General features: G+C 42.0%; 1 protein-coding gene across 1 annotated transcript; it reads left to right on the top strand.

The window, feature by feature from the left end:
- The first annotated feature begins 11,071 nt into the window (after positions 1-11,071).
- On the top strand, positions 11,072-14,166 carry LOC128299788 (serine/threonine-protein phosphatase 2A 56 kDa regulatory subunit epsilon isoform). Its single transcript, XM_053035868.1, has 7 exons — positions 11,072-11,411; positions 11,501-11,700; positions 11,775-11,969; positions 12,094-12,284; positions 12,958-13,291; positions 13,388-13,617; positions 13,757-14,166. Exons 1-7 carry the CDS (start codon positions 11,273-11,275, stop codon positions 14,136-14,138), a joined length of 1,671 nt encoding a protein of 556 aa, XP_052891828.1. The 5' UTR covers positions 11,072-11,272; the 3' UTR covers positions 14,139-14,166.
- Positions 14,167-22,334: the final 8,168 nt, after the last annotated feature.

Here is a 22,334-nt window from a genome sequence, read left to right as displayed (position 1 = left end):
AGATATTAAAACTTTCCGTTTTTCAATTCATTATTGTATTCCTTATTTTATTTACGTATTATTATGGAAATTATTATTACACTCCTTTTTTGCAACACCTATCATTGTATGAGCTATTTCTCTGCAATGATTTACTGATTGATCACCTAATCTTCATTGTTGTGATGTGTTGATATAGATTTATCGAAAAATACCTGATTTGCATTACGTAACTAACATCCGCCCTCCGAAGCCAGACGATTCCGATCCGCCATACGAGAACAAGCAACTGTGTCTGATCACACAGGCCGTGACCACAGTAGTGGTATGTTTAAAATATTCTTTTTTTATCACCCTGCTCTTACCTACAGTCTCGAGATAGCGTAGCAGCAGACGTGTGTTACGCGTCCGTCTCTGGCTGTAGTCGCGGTCGCAGTCAGGTGCTGATTAGCGATCCACCACCAACACCAGTAGTGTAGCAGCTTCACATCACCAAACACGCAACAGTGTTTTTATCTACATCTTCTTGTCCATCCACCCGGTTCACCACCCTACCACCAGTCGGTTCATCAACCTCTGGATGACGTCTAGAGTATGTTGTCTTTTGGTCGAAATTTTAACTGGCCGTGATTGAAAAGATTAGATTTTTCATTAGCCTTCCCTGTGTGTCCTCACGTTTGATTAGGCAAGCAGACACATCTGTGACGAGCAAATTGAAACTAGGATTGATAGGTTAATGCCGTCATTGAACAATTTTGCTTACGTACGACACATACGCTCAAGATGTTTTGAAGATCTCAAAGGGATTATTATTGTCATGAATCAAAACCTATGAAAACGATTCTCAGAGAAACAGAAGGAGTTTATTGTTGTCCACCTTTGTACAAGTATAATTTCTTAATGTAGGTCAGTGCAAACTATTCCCCGAGTGCCTGAACCGAACATATCCCATACACATGAACTACACACAGTCATTGTCACGTCCGTATTGTGCATATGAATTAGAAGTGTTGCGCAAAAATGGTCTTCTGATGATTTCACGTTTTGTTTCTACTCCGCCAAACATTGTCACAGTTTGTGCGAGACGAGATCCTCAGTCTATGTTTAAAAGTCATACAGCAGACGTGATACTTTTTTGCTGAGAAATAGTTTAAATATCACCACCTGTGCATGTGCATCACTTGTTCTGGGTGTGAGCTGTACGTTTGCTTTCATAGCACCTCATTCTGTGTGTGTGTGTTTGCAATTGTATTTTTTTTTGTAATTAAACAATACTCAACTTGCAGCGGCCTGCATGTGCATCATTGAAAGGTGTTTGTGGGAGACAGAAAGAAAAATCATACGTAACAAAATGCACGTGTGGATGCAAATTAATTATTTACCAGTTCTTTGTGTCACACCCGGTCACTCGCTGGTTTACCTCACTCGTCTGAATGTTCCGCCTATGGTAAACTGTTACAATAGATGGAACATACAATGACGTCCCTATTTCACACATCACTTGACGGATAGCAATGCCAGCCGCCGTAGCACCATCCTTGGCCCTGAAATTAATTACCATCCTGTAGCATAACAGGGACCGCCTAATGTACCTAAAGACTCTCTACCGTACAGTTTATTATTCGCAATTTTTATGATAAAATTATTTGATATTTATCATTATAAACCCATTGGGGTTTTTTTGTGCTAAAATTAAACCACTTGGATGTTGTTGTGTTTTTAAAAACATTTCTTCTTGCAAAAGATGCTAATTGCAGGAAGTCGAGTGCAGTTTGTAGCTGCATGCGTGGTGGAGCACTGTTGTCTGGATGTGTTCCACTGTTCGCATTAGCCGTGCAGGTACAGCTTGCCCACTAGCGTGCGGAGGTGGCGTTTAGTAATAACCACGACCATATCCCACGATTATTCTGCCCTAGTGCTTCCGGGTGTAACATTTCGTCTTTTCGAAAGTGCAAAGGTGCGACTTAACCCTGTCACAACCTACGAGACATTTGCACCTTTATTTTATCGCCACGCGGAAGTATGTGAACTCACAAAAGATCGCAATGAACCTGTGCGTGTGCTGTGATGTTTCCGGAGGGAAAACATGGAATTGAAGTAAGTTTCCAGGTAGTCATCCGAGTGATAGACGGTACCTGATTGTACAGCGATAGACGGATATTGAAATTAGACAACTCCGTAAGTTTGGAGTACAAAGATCTATCTGATATGGGGAAATTTATTAATAATGTTTATGTAAAATGTCTGTAAAAATGTCGTCTGAAATTAAATAGATGTCGTATTGCACCCTCATCGAACAAATGAAGAAATTTAAAATACACCACTCCTCACGGTACGCTATAATCTAGTATTTCGGACAAACTAACTATCTAAATGTTTCAAAAATAAACTTTTATCGAGTTTCTGAGTGGTGTATATCTTCCCATAAACACATGGACAAAGAATTGGTTTGGAAATTGCTTCATTTCTTTCGCCTACAATTTATATATACCTCCATTTGCTACTATCCAAAGCTAACAACTCAAGATATTTGTGGTACCTCGTTTTAGCGTATGGTTCAATTACTGAAGCTATCGTTCAAAAACGTCCGTTGCAAACCTTGTATTAGTGTCCCTGTTTTTTTTTTACGAAAAAGAAAAACCAACAACAAAGCAAAACAATCAAAATGAAAACAAATAAATTTAAAGTATAGCCAAGGGTGCAGTGAATGGCTGAGGAAAAGGACAACAATTTTATCCACGTCCTTCCACCAAAGTACTGGAATATGGGTAGCAAGAAAGCATCACAAACTGCACGGTAAAGCGCCTTGTTCGGCAAAGGAAAGCTGCTTGTGAACGTTGCGCAATGAAACGGCTCTGCTATCGTGGTGCAATTGACTCTACATTTTTCTTAGTGCTTCGACGAAAATAAGTCAACACTTGAACTTCTGCTGGATATTGTTCGTTGGAAGATGGATGGCAATTATTTCCACGCGCCAAGTACAGGGCTGTTCGGTTAGTTGGTACGGTTGTTTTAACGTCTCTAATGGATGGCACTTTATTTTTATTCGTTTTAATACGAAATACACTCACTGTTTTGCACGGTATACAAAACAATCTCATTTCGTTTTACCTCGTTAATGAACGGACAGCATCAACCTTTTGGTGTACATTGATCGATCGATTTGATTGCTTTGCTTTTTGCGATCATTGCAGGAGTGCACATGCGATTGATGCGATTAAAATTCACTCTCATCAGCACAAACATACCTTTTTGGGGAGGTAACGGGGCTGCTGGGAAGATGGATAAACGATAACCACTCGTTTAATGGTATGTTTCTCCAAACAAAAGACTGCTACTCAGCAAAAATCAGTTCAGTGAAATAGTGAGCATTGTTTTGGGGAATGAAATGGAGTGTTCTCACTAATCGCAATCAGCTGTATTGTCTAATGATATATTATTAACACATTACCACCGTGCATTAGCAAACTCGACCTTGGTTTAATTGTCTCTACTGGATTGTGTTCCTTCACACGCGCCGGACCGTCAATTTGACTGGATACTGATGTTCATTAGACTATGAGGGATCTATGATAACTTGAGTTAGGAAGCCATTACAGCCGTCAAACAAAAATTCGAGTGAAGAATTGAAATGAAGTTGTATAATGTTGAATGAATTTAATTATGTTCAAATCTTTTGATCTGTTGCATTTGGGTCTGATTCAGTTTCATGAATCCAATGGTTTCTTTTAAGTGAGTTTCACGTTAGTGATATTTCGTAGCAAGGAAGTGATTAAAACGACATGACGTAAATAAAATCTTTACATGCACAACACTTAATTTATTAAAGTAACGTGCAGTGTCACGTCCACACCCAACGTTCTCTCGTGCGCTGCTAGAAACCGACTCCCGCATCCTGATCGAAGACGAGATCACGATCCCAATCGTCCTGTTTTCTCCTCTCTGGACACAGGTGCTCCTCAACCTCAGAGACTTCTCGAATAAATGAACCCCTATTTGAATGATGCGTGAATTTTCGAAGATCCACGAATCATCCAAAATTTATCGATCGCCAAAGAGTCATGATCAAACAAGATCCAGGTGTTCAGTTGCCAAAATTGGACCCCAACTGCCATTTTGATTAAGGCTTCAAGAGACTTGATTCGCCACTGTTCTGAGGGTTCATGTATCTTTTGGGAGTTGTTTCCTGACTTGAATGACTCTTCACTTACGATTCATATGAATGATTCTTTTTGATTCATTAAGCACAACATTAATCTTTTGTTTTGTTTAACACCCGTATCTGAGCAGTTTATTGATGATTTTTCAGTCTGAGCAGTTTATTGATAAGTTTATGGATGCCTTTCAAATTAAACTATGCTTTAACTAATGTTTTTTCCTACTGCATTTTTCTAACACTCTTTTGGGACAAATGTTTATGAAACGTTTGCTTGAAACCATGACTTAGGATATTTTGTGTTTCAATCGTTTAATTTCCATTTTAATGAATTAGCAAACCGATATGTGTTGCTTCATGTTTGTATATGTTATAAAATAGAAAGGATCATTGCAGGGTTTACTATTGGTGATGAAATATCTTCTATTATGTTAAATATCCTGTACTGAGAGGACTAGCTTCCAGTAAGTTGAATTCTGAAGGTGATTTTTCATCCTAAATTTTGTTTTATCGCGAATTGTTTGACTAAAGCGCATATTTCTATCTTATATGTTAAAATTTATATTTTGACCAGGAAACACTGCTGAAAAAAGCGAATCCATAATCCAGAAAAGAAATTCCCAAATTGTCGTCTACCTTTTGGTAGTTCAGTCTTAAATCATTTGCTATAATTCACCAATAACTAATGTAAATTTTAGTTTGTACTATCGGCTTAAAAGATTTTTCATTGGCCAAATTTAAATTACGCTGTAAATTCAATAATGTTATCAGACTTTCGCGTGCTATAATCGATGATAATTTATAAATGTATTCTCTTAAATTGCTCAGCTTGGCCCGCGTACCGTTGTACCGTTTAGTGGCTTTACAAATATGTTTTGTTACAGCTAGTATTTTTTTTAAACCTCCACTACTTTGCCCTCCGCTGACTTCGCGCTCTGAGACACTTGAATGATATTTTTGTATCGTAGGTTTATTTATATTTAGAAGCATATCCCCGTTGGTGTTTGTGCGCTCGATCACTTGTATTCAGCTGTGCACGATGCGGTTCTCACTCGTTCGCAGTTTCCTTGTTGTGAGAGGAGAAGGGCCAATTGAATTTCTTTTTCCGCTGCGGCGAGCATCGGCCAGCCCAGCAGCTTTTGTGTGTGTGTGTACGCGTGCGTTTAACATATGGTTATTTAAATGCGTTCTGTAGTTTGGTTGGATGATCTTCACCAACACTGGGTAGGGAAGTTGTGTGATGAATTAAGGTCGATCTTGCTCAAACTGCTTTCGGGGGTGGGGACTGAGTAGGCCAGGGTCGTTTTGTCATATCGGCGAAGATCGCGGAACCCACTATGCGTGGCGGCGATGCATTTGGTAGTAGAGGTGCAGGGGTTGTCATTTTGTCTCCATACGCCCTAGGAGGAAGGTACACGGCACTACACGGCCTTTGGATGTTTAATGCGAGTTGAAAAAAAAAAACAAAAACCAACACACGGCGCTGCGCTGTGTTTTGTATGCACACAAACTTTGCGTAAGTTCATGGTCGGTCGTGCGTGGGCGATCGTCAATACACACGCATACGCGCATTCGCGCCCGCGGAAGAATGAGACCCAGCAGTGCTTAGAACATACGAGATAACTAATTATCGATTTTCTTTAGCCCTTCATTTCATTTGCCCTGGTGGGGCGGCGCACACAGGCAGCGTATCCTGCTGCGGCTAGTTCCGCGCACGGGTGTGTTAGTGTGCGGTGCGTGAGAGACCTCTGGGCGATGGTGTGTGCCTTTTCGAATCGACGAATCACATGATAATCATCATGTGCAAAGAACAATGAATCTCTAATTTGGAAATAGTTCGGACCCTGTTACAGTTCCCCCCCATTGCCGCTGCAAATAGTTTTTCCTCATTGGCCGATGTTTGACGTGCACTGCATCATCGCTGCCTGTGAATCACATTGTGATGGTGTGGTGTGCCGCCTGTCGATGATGATGGGTGCTTTGCCGTTGGTTATTTGACGGCAGCACGTTGATTGATGTAAATGCAAATTTAGTGTACCTATCCCACCATCCAAAACCCACCATCATCATCCCCCGGTGGGTTTACGGAAGATGCGGCTGGGCGGACGGGAAAGAAGGTGAGATCGCGTTTCCCCGTTTTGCTGACGAACGCCAGGCCTCTCATGGATGTGTGTGGAAGACGACCCCTTTTGGGCGATGTGAGAGAATCCGTTGGAAGCGCTTAGAACAACGCGTGTGTGTTATTTTGTGTTCGATTTATTTTTAGCTCGTAAAACTGGTCCTGTTTTGTCAATAGTTTTGCTAGTGTTCGTTCCGCAGCACATCGAATATGTGCCGGAATTCATTTGCCCTGTTTTATTGTAGAAAGAACGCAAATTTTTAAACTAAAAATACGATAAAAGGGATCTATGCAATCGATAAAAATGTGTTGGACATTTTCATAAAACTGTAAACTATAATCCAGCTAAGGGGAAAATAAAGGTAAAGAAAGCTAGAAATGGCAACTCTCTAGACCTCTTGAGATTGTTGTGGCGACCAGAAGAAGGAGTTATTTTTTTACACAAAACCAAGTAACTAAACGTAAAAGATTGATTGATGTTTTCTACAAATAAAATAATGTTCAAATTTGGGGTTAATTTTTTGCTATAAAAAAATGTCTCGAAATGCTGAAAACATTACGCACAGTGAGGGATGTTGACTGTATAATGTTTTAAATATATTTATGATATTTCATTCAAATTTCTCTTTATCAATCTGTTATGTTTCCCGCGATCATCTATAATACGATTAGGATATATTCTGATTATTATAAAACTACAGGAGAACGCCAATTATCCGGGGAACTGTGGACCCGCCGCATGCCGGTTAATCGATTTCTACGCATAATAGGCCCTTCAGCATTGTACGTGCTATAATTGAAGATGAGACAGGTCAACAATAAAATGAAGTCATATAGTTTTAGTATTGGAAGTTATTATTTTTTAACAATATGGAACATTTTCCGGGGAGTTTAACTTGATAAACTTTTTTAAAGAACCGGGTTAGATTCTACCAAAAATTCTACTAGCTGTCATTTTTTAACTCACGTAAAATCCGCTCGCCGGGTAATCAGGTCTCGGATAATCGACGTTCTATTCTAGTTCTCATTTATCTGTCGTTGTCGTTAATTTTTAATCTATCTCTCTCTTCTTGGCGTAACGACGGAGTCCTGCCTGTCATTTCTGACTTAATAGACTTATTTTACCACGTAGCCGGAGTATCAGTCTACGGGGGATTGGTCCGGATGGGAATTTGTTCCGGCCCGTTCGTGTGAAGACCGACGCCGCTACCATCATGCCACCGGGTCGCCAGCTATTATCTCCTAATACAGTTGCTATAATTCAGATAAATTTCATGTGAAGTTAATGTTTTATTCATTGTTTTTATTTTCAATGCGTCGCTTAGTGAAGCTATAACCGATGCAATTTTTTTTATGCAAAAACTCTGCCAGATTAATCCTCCCGAAACATTTCACAATCCTTAAATCATATATTTAAATTCATTGGCAAAGTGTTTTGGTAGTAATAATGGCACACCGGCTAACACTGGGTTTACTATTGGGTAACAATTCCCTTTAATATATTCAACCATTCGATGCTCACCAAAACAACGCTTTGCTAAGAGACGCGCCTTGAGAAAGATGTTTTGATCTGCGTTGGTCTGTACGAGGCAACGAATGTCCCTCCGCGCACCAAGTCGCTGCTGCATTCACGATCGTCCTAGTGTAAATGCAACGTAATACACTCCCAGTGGTCATTGAATGATGCGACGTGAAATCGTAAAATCAGCTGGTTCGAAATATGTAGTACTCTCGATTTCCCCGTCCGTGTCGTTCTCCGGTAGAGGCATCAACACGAGAAAAAAAAAGTCGCATATCATAAGAATATTGGTGATAATAGGGTAGTGAGAGATTGGCAAATTGCCTGCGTACCAAGAGCGAGAGAGAGAAAGAGTAGAGCGTGTAGCAAATTTGTGCAAGAGAAATTAAATGAGAAAAATACATCTCGGAAAGGAAGCTGTTTGCTTTTGCCTTTGACTGCTGTGTGTTGGTATGTTTGCCTGTTCTGCCTGCAATTCGGGCGTGTTTCTGTACAGAGTTTTTCTGCTTGCATTAACGATGACATTTTACGCTAGGGAACTCTCATGTTGAGTCCGTTCCCAAGATGATCCCCACTTGGGAGGGGTGGTGCAGGGTTTTGTCACTGGTTGTGGCTTTGTGGCTGCACCTGCGCAGATTCCGCAGAAGAACGGTTCCTTCTTCAGCATTTTATCGGCAAAATAATACCAACCGACATTGCATTTCCCACCGAAAGGTGATGATAGGAGTTGTGCACCTGTGTGCACTGTTACCCCCGCTTCTGAATGCACAATTCGGGTGGTGCTGTAGTGGTGGTGGTTCGACGCAAAACCTCTTATGTAAGGGATAACGCGACAAGTTGCGAAAATGACAACAATGCCACAATATGGTATGTTCCACTCGTGCTCATTAGGATGTGCATGCACACACAGGCATTTGTTACAATTAGAGCAGAGGAAACGTTTGCTCATCAAGGTCTGCCCTGCCTGCGGCTTCCTGCAATCCTCCGCGGCGGCACCGCGCGTATAGACGACGGGGGCACCTTCCGCAGTGTGACACCGTGTGTTATCTTTCGACAGGCGTTTCCAGCCGCCTGTCTTCTTTCTCCTTTCGTAAGGGTGGCGTCAGGTGCGAGGTCTCAAACTCCTCACCGCTTTAGCACAGTGCTGCGCTGCTTCGGACGTATGTGTCGTCGATGGTTCCCTCATCTATATCCCCAGTGTCTAGTGTGTCTGCTGTGGATCGGTAGCAACAGCATTTTGCAATACCACTGATAAGGCTGCAAAAAATCAATAACAAACAAATAGACAAATATAGAGTCGACCCTTTCACATTGTACGGGCAACCAAGCGCGCGCGACCGTGTGTGTGTGTGTGTGCATTACCCTTCAAATACGTTAACACATTACCATTCACGTCCGATAAGGATGGCCTCGTGTGGTGATGATGGAACTTCGCCTCTTCTTGTCATGCTCTTGTGTGTGGCCGACTGTGATAATATGCAGGGCGCAATGTGTAGACAAAAAAAAATCATAGCCTTACTATATCTAGTATATTGTATGTTTATCAGTGCCCGACGAGGGACTTATCACACGAACGGTATATTGCAGATTTAATGAAAAAAGAAACATTCGAATGGCGCAATTTGCCTGGGCTTGGAACTAAACAGAAATATGTAATGTTGAACTACTCTTAAAAGAATCAACAGTGGCCATTTTTGGTTGGGAAGACGAGGAACGTTGCATAGGGCTACGTTTGATAATAATACTAAGTAATTACTAAGCTTCATAATAGATAACCAAAGCCAATGGTTAATGAAGCTTCGTAGCAGACTTCGCAACAATTCTTGAACTAAATCAAACTTTTTTAGTCTATCATGTACTGCGACAATAAAACAAAAAGAGCACTGAGGAGTTCTTTCGTTGGCAGCAGATACAACCTGAAAAAAGTATGCTGAAACTTGGGTAATTAACAAATTATTCTCAAACAAGCGTCAACCTCTTTGCATTGCTTCATGAACACATTTGTCCCTCTTAATAGAAGTTGATTATTATAAATTTATTGCGAATAAAATAAAAAAAATAGAAATAATTACTGAAATTGGTTATCTTATATTAATTTACTTTTTTCTCCTTTCGTTACAGATTTTCGGCGTTTTTTGAAACCCATGGGGTATTCACTCGTGCGACGTCGTGCTGCAAAACCATTGGTTGAATTGGATTATATGCGCAGGATAAAACTAAATCGAAAATTGTACCTTCCTCAACCAAAAACGAAATGTCGAACTAGTTGTAATTAGCATTATCGATCAGGTACGAGCGTTTTCCCAGTATGCATAAACTGATGAATGCTTTTCTTTTTTGTTTTACAGCAGCGTGCAACGCATAGTCCGTGTAATACAGAAAATGAATAAGAAACCCGTGGATGGTTTAAAGTGAAAACCTAAATGTAAAAGGGTATTAAGTAGTACCAAGTGGTGTCCAAGCGTGTGTGTAAATTTGCCGCATACGTCCCCCGATGCAATAAGAAAGCAAAACGCGTAAACGCGCAAGAAAGTGTTGCAACGAAAGCAAAAATGTTAAGAATTGTGATGATTTAATCCGTGTGCATTGAGTTGCTGCCAAGTCCAACCCGATGGGAAGAGCCGGATAATAGTCGCCAGCAGGAAGGAAGTGCAATGCGAGTGTAACTGGATAGTGTGAAGTTCGACATACGACAGTGTTAGCACCCGAAGCTAAACCAATCGAGTGTGTGTGTGTAGCTGCGTGTTAAAGTCAATGAAAAAAAGGCAACCAGAAGGAGGGACAGCCTCTAGCATCTCAACTTACACCCGTCAGCTAATGTGCGAGTCCTCGACGCTGTTGGACAGCAGCAAATAAACACGATCATTTCGATGTGCTTTTGCAGTTCGTGCCGTTGACTGTTGTTAAACATCAGGATAAAGAGGAACCCGGTATAATCGGCAGCCAGTAGCAGCACACTAGTTAGTGGGGAAATAGTTTACCTTATCGTTTAACGTAACGCCGCGACAAAACATAGCAACTTCGATTGAAAAGGGTGTGTGTTTGTGTGCGTAACTTGCTATACTTTCTTCCGTTGCAATTGCTTGTGTTGACCGATGCGTACTGCTGGTGTGGTGCAGAGTATGTAAGTGTACAAAATACAAATCCTCCAAAGACATCCTTCAGCCTCTTTGTGGTGGCGTGTAAGGATCGCGTCGTTCTCAACACACGATCGAAACGGCATCTTCGTTGAAAGTGATTGATCAGCCTTACACGGCGTAATACATCCCTCCAGGCAGGCTTTTCTTCCTACCACACACACACACCGAGGGATAGTGGTCCAAAAATAGCGAGGTTGCATTAAAGAAGACAGTGTATGTGTGGTGTGATCTAGTGATCGATTCGTTGACCACGCGCGGTGCTCAACAGTTAGCGAAAGCCGCAAAAAGAAGCAAACTTCAACAGCAGCATCAGTTCCGAACAACACAAGGGCACATAACTGCAACCTGCCAACCAAACCATGTCGTCCGGAACGTTCGTAGATCGAATCGATCCGTTCGCCAAACGTTCGCTCAAGAAGAAAAGCAAAAAATCTCAGGGCTCATCACGGTACAGGAATTCACAGGATGTCGAGCTGCAACAGTTACCACCACTCAAAGGTACGGAACGCGCTTGTTGCTGCATTTTGGTACAAGGCTCTATTACAAGTTGTATCACAATTTACACGTGTTGTTATATTTCGTTTCAGTTGACTGTTCCAGCTTAGAGCAGGAGGAGTTATTCATACGCAAGCTACGACAATGCTGCGTTTCGTTCGATTTTATGGATCCGCTTTCGGATCTGAAGGGAAAGGAAATAAAGCGGGCAGCCCTAAACGATCTTTCAGCCTACATCACACACGGCCGTGGCGTGTTGACGGAGAATGTCTATCCGGAGATTATCAAAATGGTAAGGGTTCATTTGAGGCTAGATTTAAATGAAATAAATGCTCACTTGCTCTTTTTGCATCTGAAATATTGTAGATATCGGTGAATTTGTTTCGAACCCTGCCGCCCAGCGAAAATCCTGACTTCGATCCGGAAGAGGACGATCCTACCTTAGAAGCTTCCTGGCCCCATCTACAGCTGGTGTATGAAGTATTTCTTCGGTTTCTCGAATCAGCCGACTTCCAAGCAACGTTCGGGAAGAAAGTAATCGATCAGAAATTTGTACTGCAGGTCAGTAAATCTAGCTACAATTACGGTACACATATGTTCTACAGCAATACAGCACCGCGAATAAATAATAATATGTATCTTCCCCGGAACACGATTAATTTGGTGGTGTCCTTTTGCTTTGCAGTTGCTGGAACTGTTCGATTCCGAGGATCCGAGAGAGCGTGATTTTCTAAAGACCGTGCTGCATCGCATCTATGGCAAATTTCTAGGATTACGTGCGTTTATTCGTAAGCAAATTAATAATATATTCCTACGTTTTATATATGAAACGGAACATTTCAATGGCGTCGGCGAGCTGCTGGAAATTTTGGGAAGGTAAGCACCGAAATTACTAATGGAATGATGTGCGTACCGCTTTGCAAGGTAGATTATTAGGAAGGGTAGCATACTTTGTCCATAAGTCCATCTGACAAGCTTTTTGCCACACAAACGCGTACATGTTGTAAGTGGCACACTTGATTTCATGTGCATGCATGGCGTGCGTACTGCTGTTAGTGAAGGAAGAGAGCGAGTACACTCGTACGGATGCAACGAAAAGGTTCATCTTTCGCGCATAACTCACTCTCCGTTACGTGTTGCCACCACCAGTGCTCATTGGTTCATTCATTGTGTAGGGTTAGTCGCTCAACAAGCGTTAACGTGTGTTCATGCGCATGTGTAGTGATGAAGGAAACATTGATTCATAAAATAAATACATGTGAACAGTACGCCGCGCGCGTCAGAGTTCGATAGGGAAAAAGATATGATAAGGATAGAGTGAAAAAAGATTTGCATTATGCTACCGTTCGTTCGTGTACAACTTTTTCTTTCGAAGCCAAACAACCAAAGTACACAAAAGACTCGGGTTTTATAAATGTTTGAGAAGTTTAAATTATCACTTCTTGGCTTGTTACATTCGTTTGCAATGAATAATGCAATGAATAATGGTCTTATAAAATTATCATTACAAATTCTAATATCCATTTCTTTTATATTATTTTTACTAAAGCATAATCAATGGGTTCGCTCTGCCGTTGAAGGCGGAACACAAACAGTTTTTGGTGAAGGTTCTGTTGCCATTACACAAGGTGAAAGTGCTGTCCCTCTACCATGCCCAGCTCGCTTACTGCGTGGTGCAGTTCCTCGAGAAGGATGCCTCGTTGACTGAACCGGTCGTGCGGGGTTTACTAAAATTCTGGCCAAAGACGTGCTCGCAGAAGGAGGTGATGTTTCTTGGCGAAATCGAAGAAATACTGGACGTGATCGAGCCGCCGCAATTTGTTAAAATACAAGAACCACTCTTTCGACAGATCGCCAAGTGCGTGTCCAGTCCACACTTTCAGGTAAGATTAGTGTTCTGCGGCGCGAGGAAAACTTCGGCCGGGTTTTGATATTCGGTGTGTTTGCTAATAAAATGGTTTCCTTGCTTTTTTGATTAGGTCGCCGAACGAGCGCTTTACTTCTGGAACAATGAGTACGCAATGTCACTGATCGAGGACAACAATGCCGTTATAATGCCAATTATGTTCCCGGCGCTCTACCGGATCAGCAAAGAGCACTGGAATCAAACAATTGTTGCCCTAGTGTACAACGTGCTGAAAACGTTCATGGAGATGAACTCGAAGCTGTTTGATGAACTAACAGCAAGCTACAAAGCAGAGAGGCAGAAGTAAGTACTATTCCATTCCGCTACAGATAGGCTAAACACACAGCTTTGGTGAATGTTTTTATTCATAGTTAAACTCACCTCTTAGTAACTAACATATGACAAACACCTGACATTAATTGCTCCCATTTCAATCCGACAGAGAAAAACGACGAGAGCGGGAACGAGAAGAGCTGTGGAAGCGACTGAACGAATTGGAAATATCGTCCCGTGCGCCAAACAAGGAACAAAATCCGCTCACCAATCAATCGGCAGGAGGACTAATACAGGACGCCAACTCATCGCTCGGGGGAGCTGGCGGTGCGCAGCTAAATCCCAACTCACTTTCATCGCCCACCGTAACATCCACATCATCCTTCGCGCCCTCGTCGGCAAACACGACTGGCAATAACAACAATAATAGCAGTGCCGGAGGCGCTTCCCAGCCGCCGGGATCATCGGGTGCCGGGTCGGCGCTTTCTGCCGGCGCCACTTCCCAGCAGAATGCTTCGGCGGTCGATGCGGCTGCCGCGTTAAGCAAGTGATGTAATAAATAATATTTTTTCTAAACCCGCTTTCCTCACAGAGAAGCGTGTCATGCATAATAATGCTACAATACCTACATAACAACACAACACACCCACGCTGACCCATACAAACTCACAAACACAGAGACACGTAGCAAATTTGTGCGCGTGTTACTACACACATGCATTATATTTCACAAGGATTCACTCGTATTCGTAATAACATCCTTTTTAACACCAACGGACGGGTGGATCGTTAAGTGATCCTTCGACCATGCAGCGTTTAATTCGCAAATGTGATCCGTCGTTCACACCTCTCATACACACATATACACAGACATAGACATAGACACAGACAGACAGGTGTTACGCTTACATGCGGAAAGATCGTACGGTGGTAACTGCCAGTCACTTTATATATGTCAACCCGAGGAAGATCACATTTGCTGATTTGCCCTTATCGTGTAAAGTAATTGACAAGCTTGTTGAAATGATGATATGTACGTGCGAGGCGAAATTTATATGCTTTGGAGCAAATTGTATAGTGGACGAAGAAAAAACGAAATTATGTTTTTGTGAGTGCGGGTGGTGCGCGTGTGAAAGGATGCCGTTTTTCCCACATCTCTCTTTTCCTTCGTAATCTACTTACTTTGTTAGCAAAACAAGTAATTTAAGCACACCTTTCCTAAAGCTCAAGAGCATGTGGTACATATGTTACATACATATCCTTTACCCCAGAAAAGAGTTAAGAATTTGTGAAGTTATAGTAGTTAGCCATGGTCCCCCATTGGAAAAGGATATGTTATTTGATTGTTCCTCCAAAGCAAAAGCTTGTTTATTAAATGATAACTGTCGACACTAAGCGAAGGAGAAATAATGTGCTCGTACCGGCACATTGGAGGTGTTTTGCCGAGGCTTTGATAGTGGCACGATCGTTTTACTTTTGTTCCGTTTCATGAGAATCCTTTATATATTTTGTGAATTCGCCGTCAGTTTCCTTCATGTGTTATTCTTGCAAATTGATAACGCGTAAACTTTACCGCTTTACGTGGCTGAGGGCATGCAGTGGACTAGAAAGGACGTTACCGACGATTGTGGGTGATCGTAAAAATATAATGCATTCACCACATATATAAACACACACACACCCACACACACACGCGCATATACACTACCCTCATCAACTCACGTTGTGGCACTTAAAAGAGAAACAATAGCATAACAATATAATTTAATGCGTAAAGAATCAGCTTTGGCAGCAGCAAATCGGATAGCATTAGAAGAATACCCGGTAGGATGGGGTGGGTGAATGATGTAAGGGGGAGGAGGAGGATTAAAGTAAAAAGCGAAAGCGTGAAATAATTCATCAAGATGTATCTAAAATCTAACAAAGAAATAGACCCCTTTCCAAGGGTAACAGCGCGGGGCGGCCAACAACAGGCAGAACCGATGTTAGGTTCGATCGAACGCAAAAGCGCGTAATGTTAAAAACAAGAATTAAAAATCACACATCAATCAATATCGTTTCCTCTCCCCCGTTCTCCCCACCTTCGTACCTTGTACCACGCTAATACACAAACACACGTACAAAACACACATACACGCGTATACATCTAACACAGAAAAATGAAAAACATGAAGTACTGCAAAAACATGCTTAATATTCTAGATTTATTAACAGTAATTGCAACAAAAAAAAAACAAGGAAAACAAACGTTTGGAGACAATTTATACGCATTAACAGCAAACACGACACCACACGTAACACACATACACACACACACACATACACGCGCATATACACTACCTAGGGTGAAACATTACGAACCACGGGGGCAACACGTGCAAGATAGTAGAAAAAAAGTAAAAAAAGCAAACGAGACAAGAAGCAAAACAATCCCAAATTGTTGCAGTAACAAACAAAACAAAACAAAACAAAAAAAAAACGTCTAATTAAAGAGTAATGTAAAAGAAACAAAAAATCTAATCATCTAAATATTATGCAAGCAAAGATGATGATTACAACAAGGTGAATCAATGAAGAAAAAAAAACACACACACACAAAGTATAGGCGATATAACGGAGAACAAAATGTGGAGTTAATAGTAGCAAAGAGGAGGACGATATGTTGTGAAGGAACTGTGTGCCGTGCGTGAAATGTACTAAACACACACACAGAAACGCACGCCCCTGCATATAAAACACACACACACATTGCGCGCGCATTGCTGAAAACAAGATGTATTTGTTGTAGTTATATGAAAAATTATAATATTAATTATTATTACTCCGCAGTGGTGGGGCGAACGAACGCAAAACACACACACACACACAGAGAAGAAACGCCGTGTGTGTGTAGAACACTGATCCCAAGCGAAACGCTAATATAATGGCTGATTCGAATCCGTGCTTGGAAGAAGATACGCGTTTGTAATGGAAGCGAAGTTTGGGGCAACTGGCCTGACCCCAGGCACAACAGACAGAAAGTGTACGTGTACCGGGTAGTAGTGAACGTATAGTAGCAAAGCGGAGGTAGGTGTGATTTTCGCTGTTTTGTTTATCGTTTGCGTGAGTTTAGAAAAACAAAAAGAAAAACCATCCTTTCGTCGGTCAAAAAGCGCTGAAGGCAAAGCGAGGGCACGTTCCGGACAACTCGCGTCGGACAATGCTCCGACCGAAGAATTCCACATTCGTACCGGGATTCGTTTCTCACTCGAGCCAGTGTGGGGGGTGTGTTGGTGGTGTGAGGAGGGTGGTACGGGTGCGATTAGTAGGGTCATCTCGTGCGTGCATGCGTGCGTGTGTCCACTCCGTGTACGAGATCGTGTTTTTCGATGTGAATGGTTAGATAACAAAAGAACACCCATACTACACACACAACGTTTCTCACGTCCCTCTTATTGAACTGTTGCTGTTTACCGTTCGTAGCAATGGGGATCAGAGGGAAGAAAGAGAGAAAGCGAGAGAGTGGGGGAGAAAGAGAAAAAAAGTAGAAGATAAAAAAAAGCTATATCCACCTTAACACAGACACAAACACACACAAATACACACATCATGCTCTTGTATGCGTTATAAATAAGGAAGGAATAGAAAATAATAAATAGAGACGAGAGAAAACAAGGAATAAAATCACTTAAATAATAAACATACACGAACACGAAAACACTACATTACCACTAGAAGCTAAAAACAAAACAGTCACCAACACACACACACACACATACACACCGGACCCCGGACAAAATAGTGGGTAATAAGATATATCAGACGCAGTTTTAAGAGCGTGGCCAACATATTAACTACTGACAAAACGGTTTATATAACGTAAGTGCCGTAATTCAGGAAGAAATGAGAAAGTGAGCAAGAAGGAAATAATGAGCCGGTTGAACTAAACTCAAACCAGCAGCTGTATATTGTAACAATAATCGTAAACCTTATTAATTCTTTCTCCACGGCCGGCGATCGGAGGAACTAGAGCACCGAGTATTTGTTAAAGCTGCGCTGTGTAGTAGATCGTTTCCCCGCGGTAATCATTTCGAGCGTCTTTGGCCGTTGACTCTGTTCGCTGTCTGTTTTTTTTTTCGTTGTTACTGTGCGTCCCTTTGGGGTGGTGCAAGGGTTGGCTGAACTTCGCGGTCAAGCAAAGATACATTGCCTGTGTCCAGTGAACCTATGTAGTCTGCTGCTATCTTTGGTACCCTTTTTTTTGTCACCCACCAAATAAGTCATTCTGTCACACTGTGGTGGGGAACTTGGTGTTTGCAAAGTGTGCGTGTGTGTGTGTTTCTATCTTTTCTTACTTTGCTGGACACCTGCGATGGATTCTGAATTCATATCCAGTCCTGACCAGTCTGCTTGTTTCGGTTCAGTTGAGAGTTTTGCATCATAAAGGGATTTTTTTGTAAGGATTTTCGTACGTTATCATCCCATCCCATTAACTAACCAACTCTGTTGATAATATTCACTATAAACACATCTCATTTCCACTTAATCCGTTTATGTTTCATCTTTTTCTTCCTTAGTCCGTAGATATGCATATGCTCGTGTTATGAATAGCTTGTTACCGTGTCCCCACAGAACACTGGTTGCAAACAAATATTGAAATAAAAGAAACAACCAACACCGTTGCGGATTAGTCGCAGCAGAAATTAGACTATTAAACAGTAAAACAAACACCCGACAGACACATAGTGCGATACAATACAACGTCGGAAGAAGTCGTCGATTCGATGTTACGAAAGAAGGAGCACTAGTGCATACAGACAAGCCCAGCATCAGCAGCAGCCGGCTCTAACTCGTTAAATGATGATAAGCGGGGTTTAAAATGATAAAAAAAACAACTAAAACGTGATACTAAAGAAAACACACACACACACTCTCACCCGCCCACCCGAGTAAAAGCAAAACAGGAGCAAAAATCACACACACCCTCCCGTAGGAATCACATACCTTGAAGATAAAGAAAAGCAAGAAAAGAAATTAACAAAAAAAATGGAAGAAAGAGGATAATATAAATACCGGACAAAAAAAAAAACAAGCAAAATAAGCAAACACTCTACTAATGCGCCCCGATATGTGGGGGCGATCAAGCGGTGTTAAGCTGAGAAAACAAACGGTCCCCCGCCCTCGTATACACGTGTAGAATCGCAAATGGAAAAAAAATGCTTGGAAAACTGGTGTAGTAAGAACGTAGAAACAGGGAAAGAGATAATGCAGAAAATAAACAAACAGAAAAAATGGAACATGAGATAGAAGAGCAAAAAGTGGAAGAAGAAAGCGAACAGAAAAAATGGAGAAAAGGTAAGCAAAAGTTGTCTGTTATCAAGCAGCAGCCAGCATGCTAAAATAATTACTCTACAATATTGTATTCAACTAAAGGAAGCAATGGAAAAACAAAAAAACAAAACAGATGGATAGATGCATCAATAAAACAAAATGTGACGTTCAAAAACGAAAACAAAAAAGCAACCACAAAGTGTGTGGCAATGCGTGTTCTGCGGAGTGAACATCGTACCGAAACTAAATTATGATTGGTGATTATTAGCGATTAAGTACATTGAAAACAACAGGTGAGACATACGAAATATTACAGCTCTTTGCTTTGTGTAATTTTGTCATTAAAATGCTAACATTGTTATGAACATTTTAATAATTTCCAGCACTCAAAACATCGCCCATTAACTTTGGAAACATGTTTTCGAGAAAATCACTTGAAATTTCGTCGCTGCCTCGGTTTTCGTCGTACAATTTTAAAATTAACGTGATAAAAGATCTTCTATTACATTGGCTATCGATATCACATTATCACATATCACAATATATCAAGCTTATGAGAGCGATCTCTAGTGGAAGTGCGACACGGGTGGAATGGAAAATGTTCTTCATCTCTCTCAAATTCCTCGTCGACGGATACGAAATTCCATACAAACAAGCCGTTTTCAGATTTGCGCTACCAAGAGAGCATCCCAAACAAGAGATAACATCAATTTCCCTCCAGCGTGCACATGATATCACTGAACGTGAGGGCAGATCTTCTACCATATAAGCTATCGATATCACACACTATCAAGCTCATGAGAACGATCGCTGGAGGAAGTGCGACACGGGTGGAATGGAAAGTGTTCTTGATCTCTCTCAAATTCCTCGTCGACGGATACGAAATTCCATACAAACAAGCCGTTTTCAGATTTTCGCTACTAAGAGAGCATCCAAAACAAGCGGTAACATCAATTCCCCTCCAGCGGGCCAACAGCTGTTCCAAAACAAGCGGTAACATCACTTCCCCTCCAGCGTGCACATGGTATCACGTGAGGGCAGATCTTCTACCATACAGGCTATCGATATCACACACTATCAAACTCATGAGAACGATCGCTAGAGGAAGTGCGACACGGGTGGAATGGAAAGTGTTCTTCATCTCTCTCAAATTCCTCGTCGACGGATATGAAATTCCATACAAACAGCCCGTTTTCAGATTTGCGCTACCAAGAGAGCATCCAAAACAAGAGATAACATCACTTCCCCTCCAGCGTGCACATGGTATCACGTGAGGGCAGATCTTCTACCATATAGGCTATCGATATCACACACTATCAAACTCATGAGAACGATCGCTAGAGGAAGTGCGACACGGGTGGAATGGAAAGTGTTCTTCATCTCTCTCAAATTCCTCGTCGACGGATACGAAATTCCATACAAACAAGCCGTTTTCAGATTTTCGCTACTAAGAGAGCATCCAAAACAAGCGGTAACATCAATTCCCCTCCAGCGGGCCAACAGCTGTTCCAAAACAAGCGGTAACATCACTTCCCCTCCAGCGTGCACATGGTATCACGTGAGGGCAGATCTTCTACCATATAGGCTATCGATATCACACACTATCAAACTCATGAGAACGATCGCTAGAGGAAGTGCGACACGGGTGGAATGGAAAGTGTTCTTCATCTCTCTCAAATTCCTCGTCGACGGATACGAAATTCCATACAAACAGCCCGTTTTCAGATTCGCGCTACTAAGAGAGCATCCAAAACAAGAGATAACATCACTTCCCCTCCAGCGTGCACATGGTATCACTGAACGTGAGGGCAGATCTTCTACCATATAGGCTATCGATATCACACACTATCAAACTCATGAGAACGATCGCTAGAGGAAGTGCGACACGGGTGGAATGGAAAGTGTTCTTCATCTCTCTCAAACTCCTCGTCGACGGATACGAAATTCCATACAAACAAGCCGTTTTCAGATTTTCGCTACTAAGAGAGCATCCAAAACAAGCGGTAACATCACTTCCCCTCCAGCGTGCACATGGTATCACTGAACGTGAGGGCAGATCTTCTACCATATAAGCTATCGATATCACACACTATCAAGCTCATGAGAACGATCGCTAGAGGAAGTGCGACACGGGTGGAATGGAAAGTGTTCTTCATCTCTCTCAAATTCCTCGTCGACGGATATGAAATTCCATACAAACAGCCCGTTTTCAGATTTGCGCTACCAAGAGAGCATCCAAAACAAGAGATAACATCACTTCCCCTCCAGCGTGCACATGGTATCACGTGAGGGCAGATCTTCTACCATATAGGCTATCGATATCACACACTATCAAGCTCATGAGAACGATCGCTAGAGGAAGTGCGACACGGCTGGAATGGAAAATGTTCTTCATCTCTCTCAAACTCCTCGTCGACGGATACGAAATTCCATACAAACAAGCCGTTTTCAGATTTTCGCTACTAAGAGAGCATCCAAAACAAGAGATAACATCACTTCCCCTCCAGCGGGCCAACAGCTGTTCCAAAACAAGCGGTAACATCACTTCCCCTCCAGCGTGCACATGGTATCACGTGAGGGCAGATCTTCTACCATATAGGCTATCGATATCACACACTATCAAGCTCATGAGAACGATCGCTGGAGGAAGTGCGACACGGGTGGAATGGAAAGTGTTCTTCATCTCTCTCAAATTCCTCGTCGACGGATATGAAATTCCATACAAACAGCCCGTTTTCAGATTTGCGCTACCAAGAGAGCATCCAAAACAAGAGATAACATCACTTCCCCTCCAGCGGGCCAACAGCTGTTCCAAAACAAGCGGTAACATCACTTCCCCTCCAGCGTGCACATGGTATCACGTGAGGGCAGATCTTCTACCATATAGGCTATCGATATCACACACTATCAAACTCATGAGAACGATCGCTAGAGGAAGTGCGACACGGGTGGAATGGAAAGTGTTCTTCATCTCTCTCAAACTCCTCGTCGACGGATACGAAATTCCATACAAACAAGCCGTTTTCAGATTTTCGCTACTAAGAGAGCATCCAAAACAAGCGGTAACATCAATTCCCCTCCAGCGGGCCAACAGCTGTTCCAAAACAAGCGGTAACATCACTTCCCCTCCAGCGTGCACATGGTATCACGTGAGGGCAGATCTTCTACCATATAGGCTATCGATATCACACACTATCAAACTCATGAGAACGATCGCTAGAGGAAGTGCGACACGGGTGGAATGGAAAGTGTTCTTCATCTCTCTCAAATTCCTCGTCGACGGATACGAAATTCCATACAAACAGGTCGTTTTCAGATTTTCGCTACCAAGAGAGCATCCAAAACAAGAGATAACATCACTTCCCCTCCAGCGGGCCAACAGCTGTTCCAAAACAAGCGATAACATCAATTCCCCTCCAGCGTGCACATGGTATCAC

This window comes from Anopheles moucheti, chromosome 2, assembly GCF_943734755.1.
Source record: "Anopheles moucheti chromosome 2, idAnoMoucSN_F20_07, whole genome shotgun sequence".
Lineage (NCBI taxonomy): Eukaryota > Metazoa > Arthropoda > Insecta > Diptera > Culicidae > Anopheles > Anopheles moucheti.
Note: the sequence above shows the minus strand (reverse complement) of the source record. Positions and strands in the feature narration are given on the sequence as shown.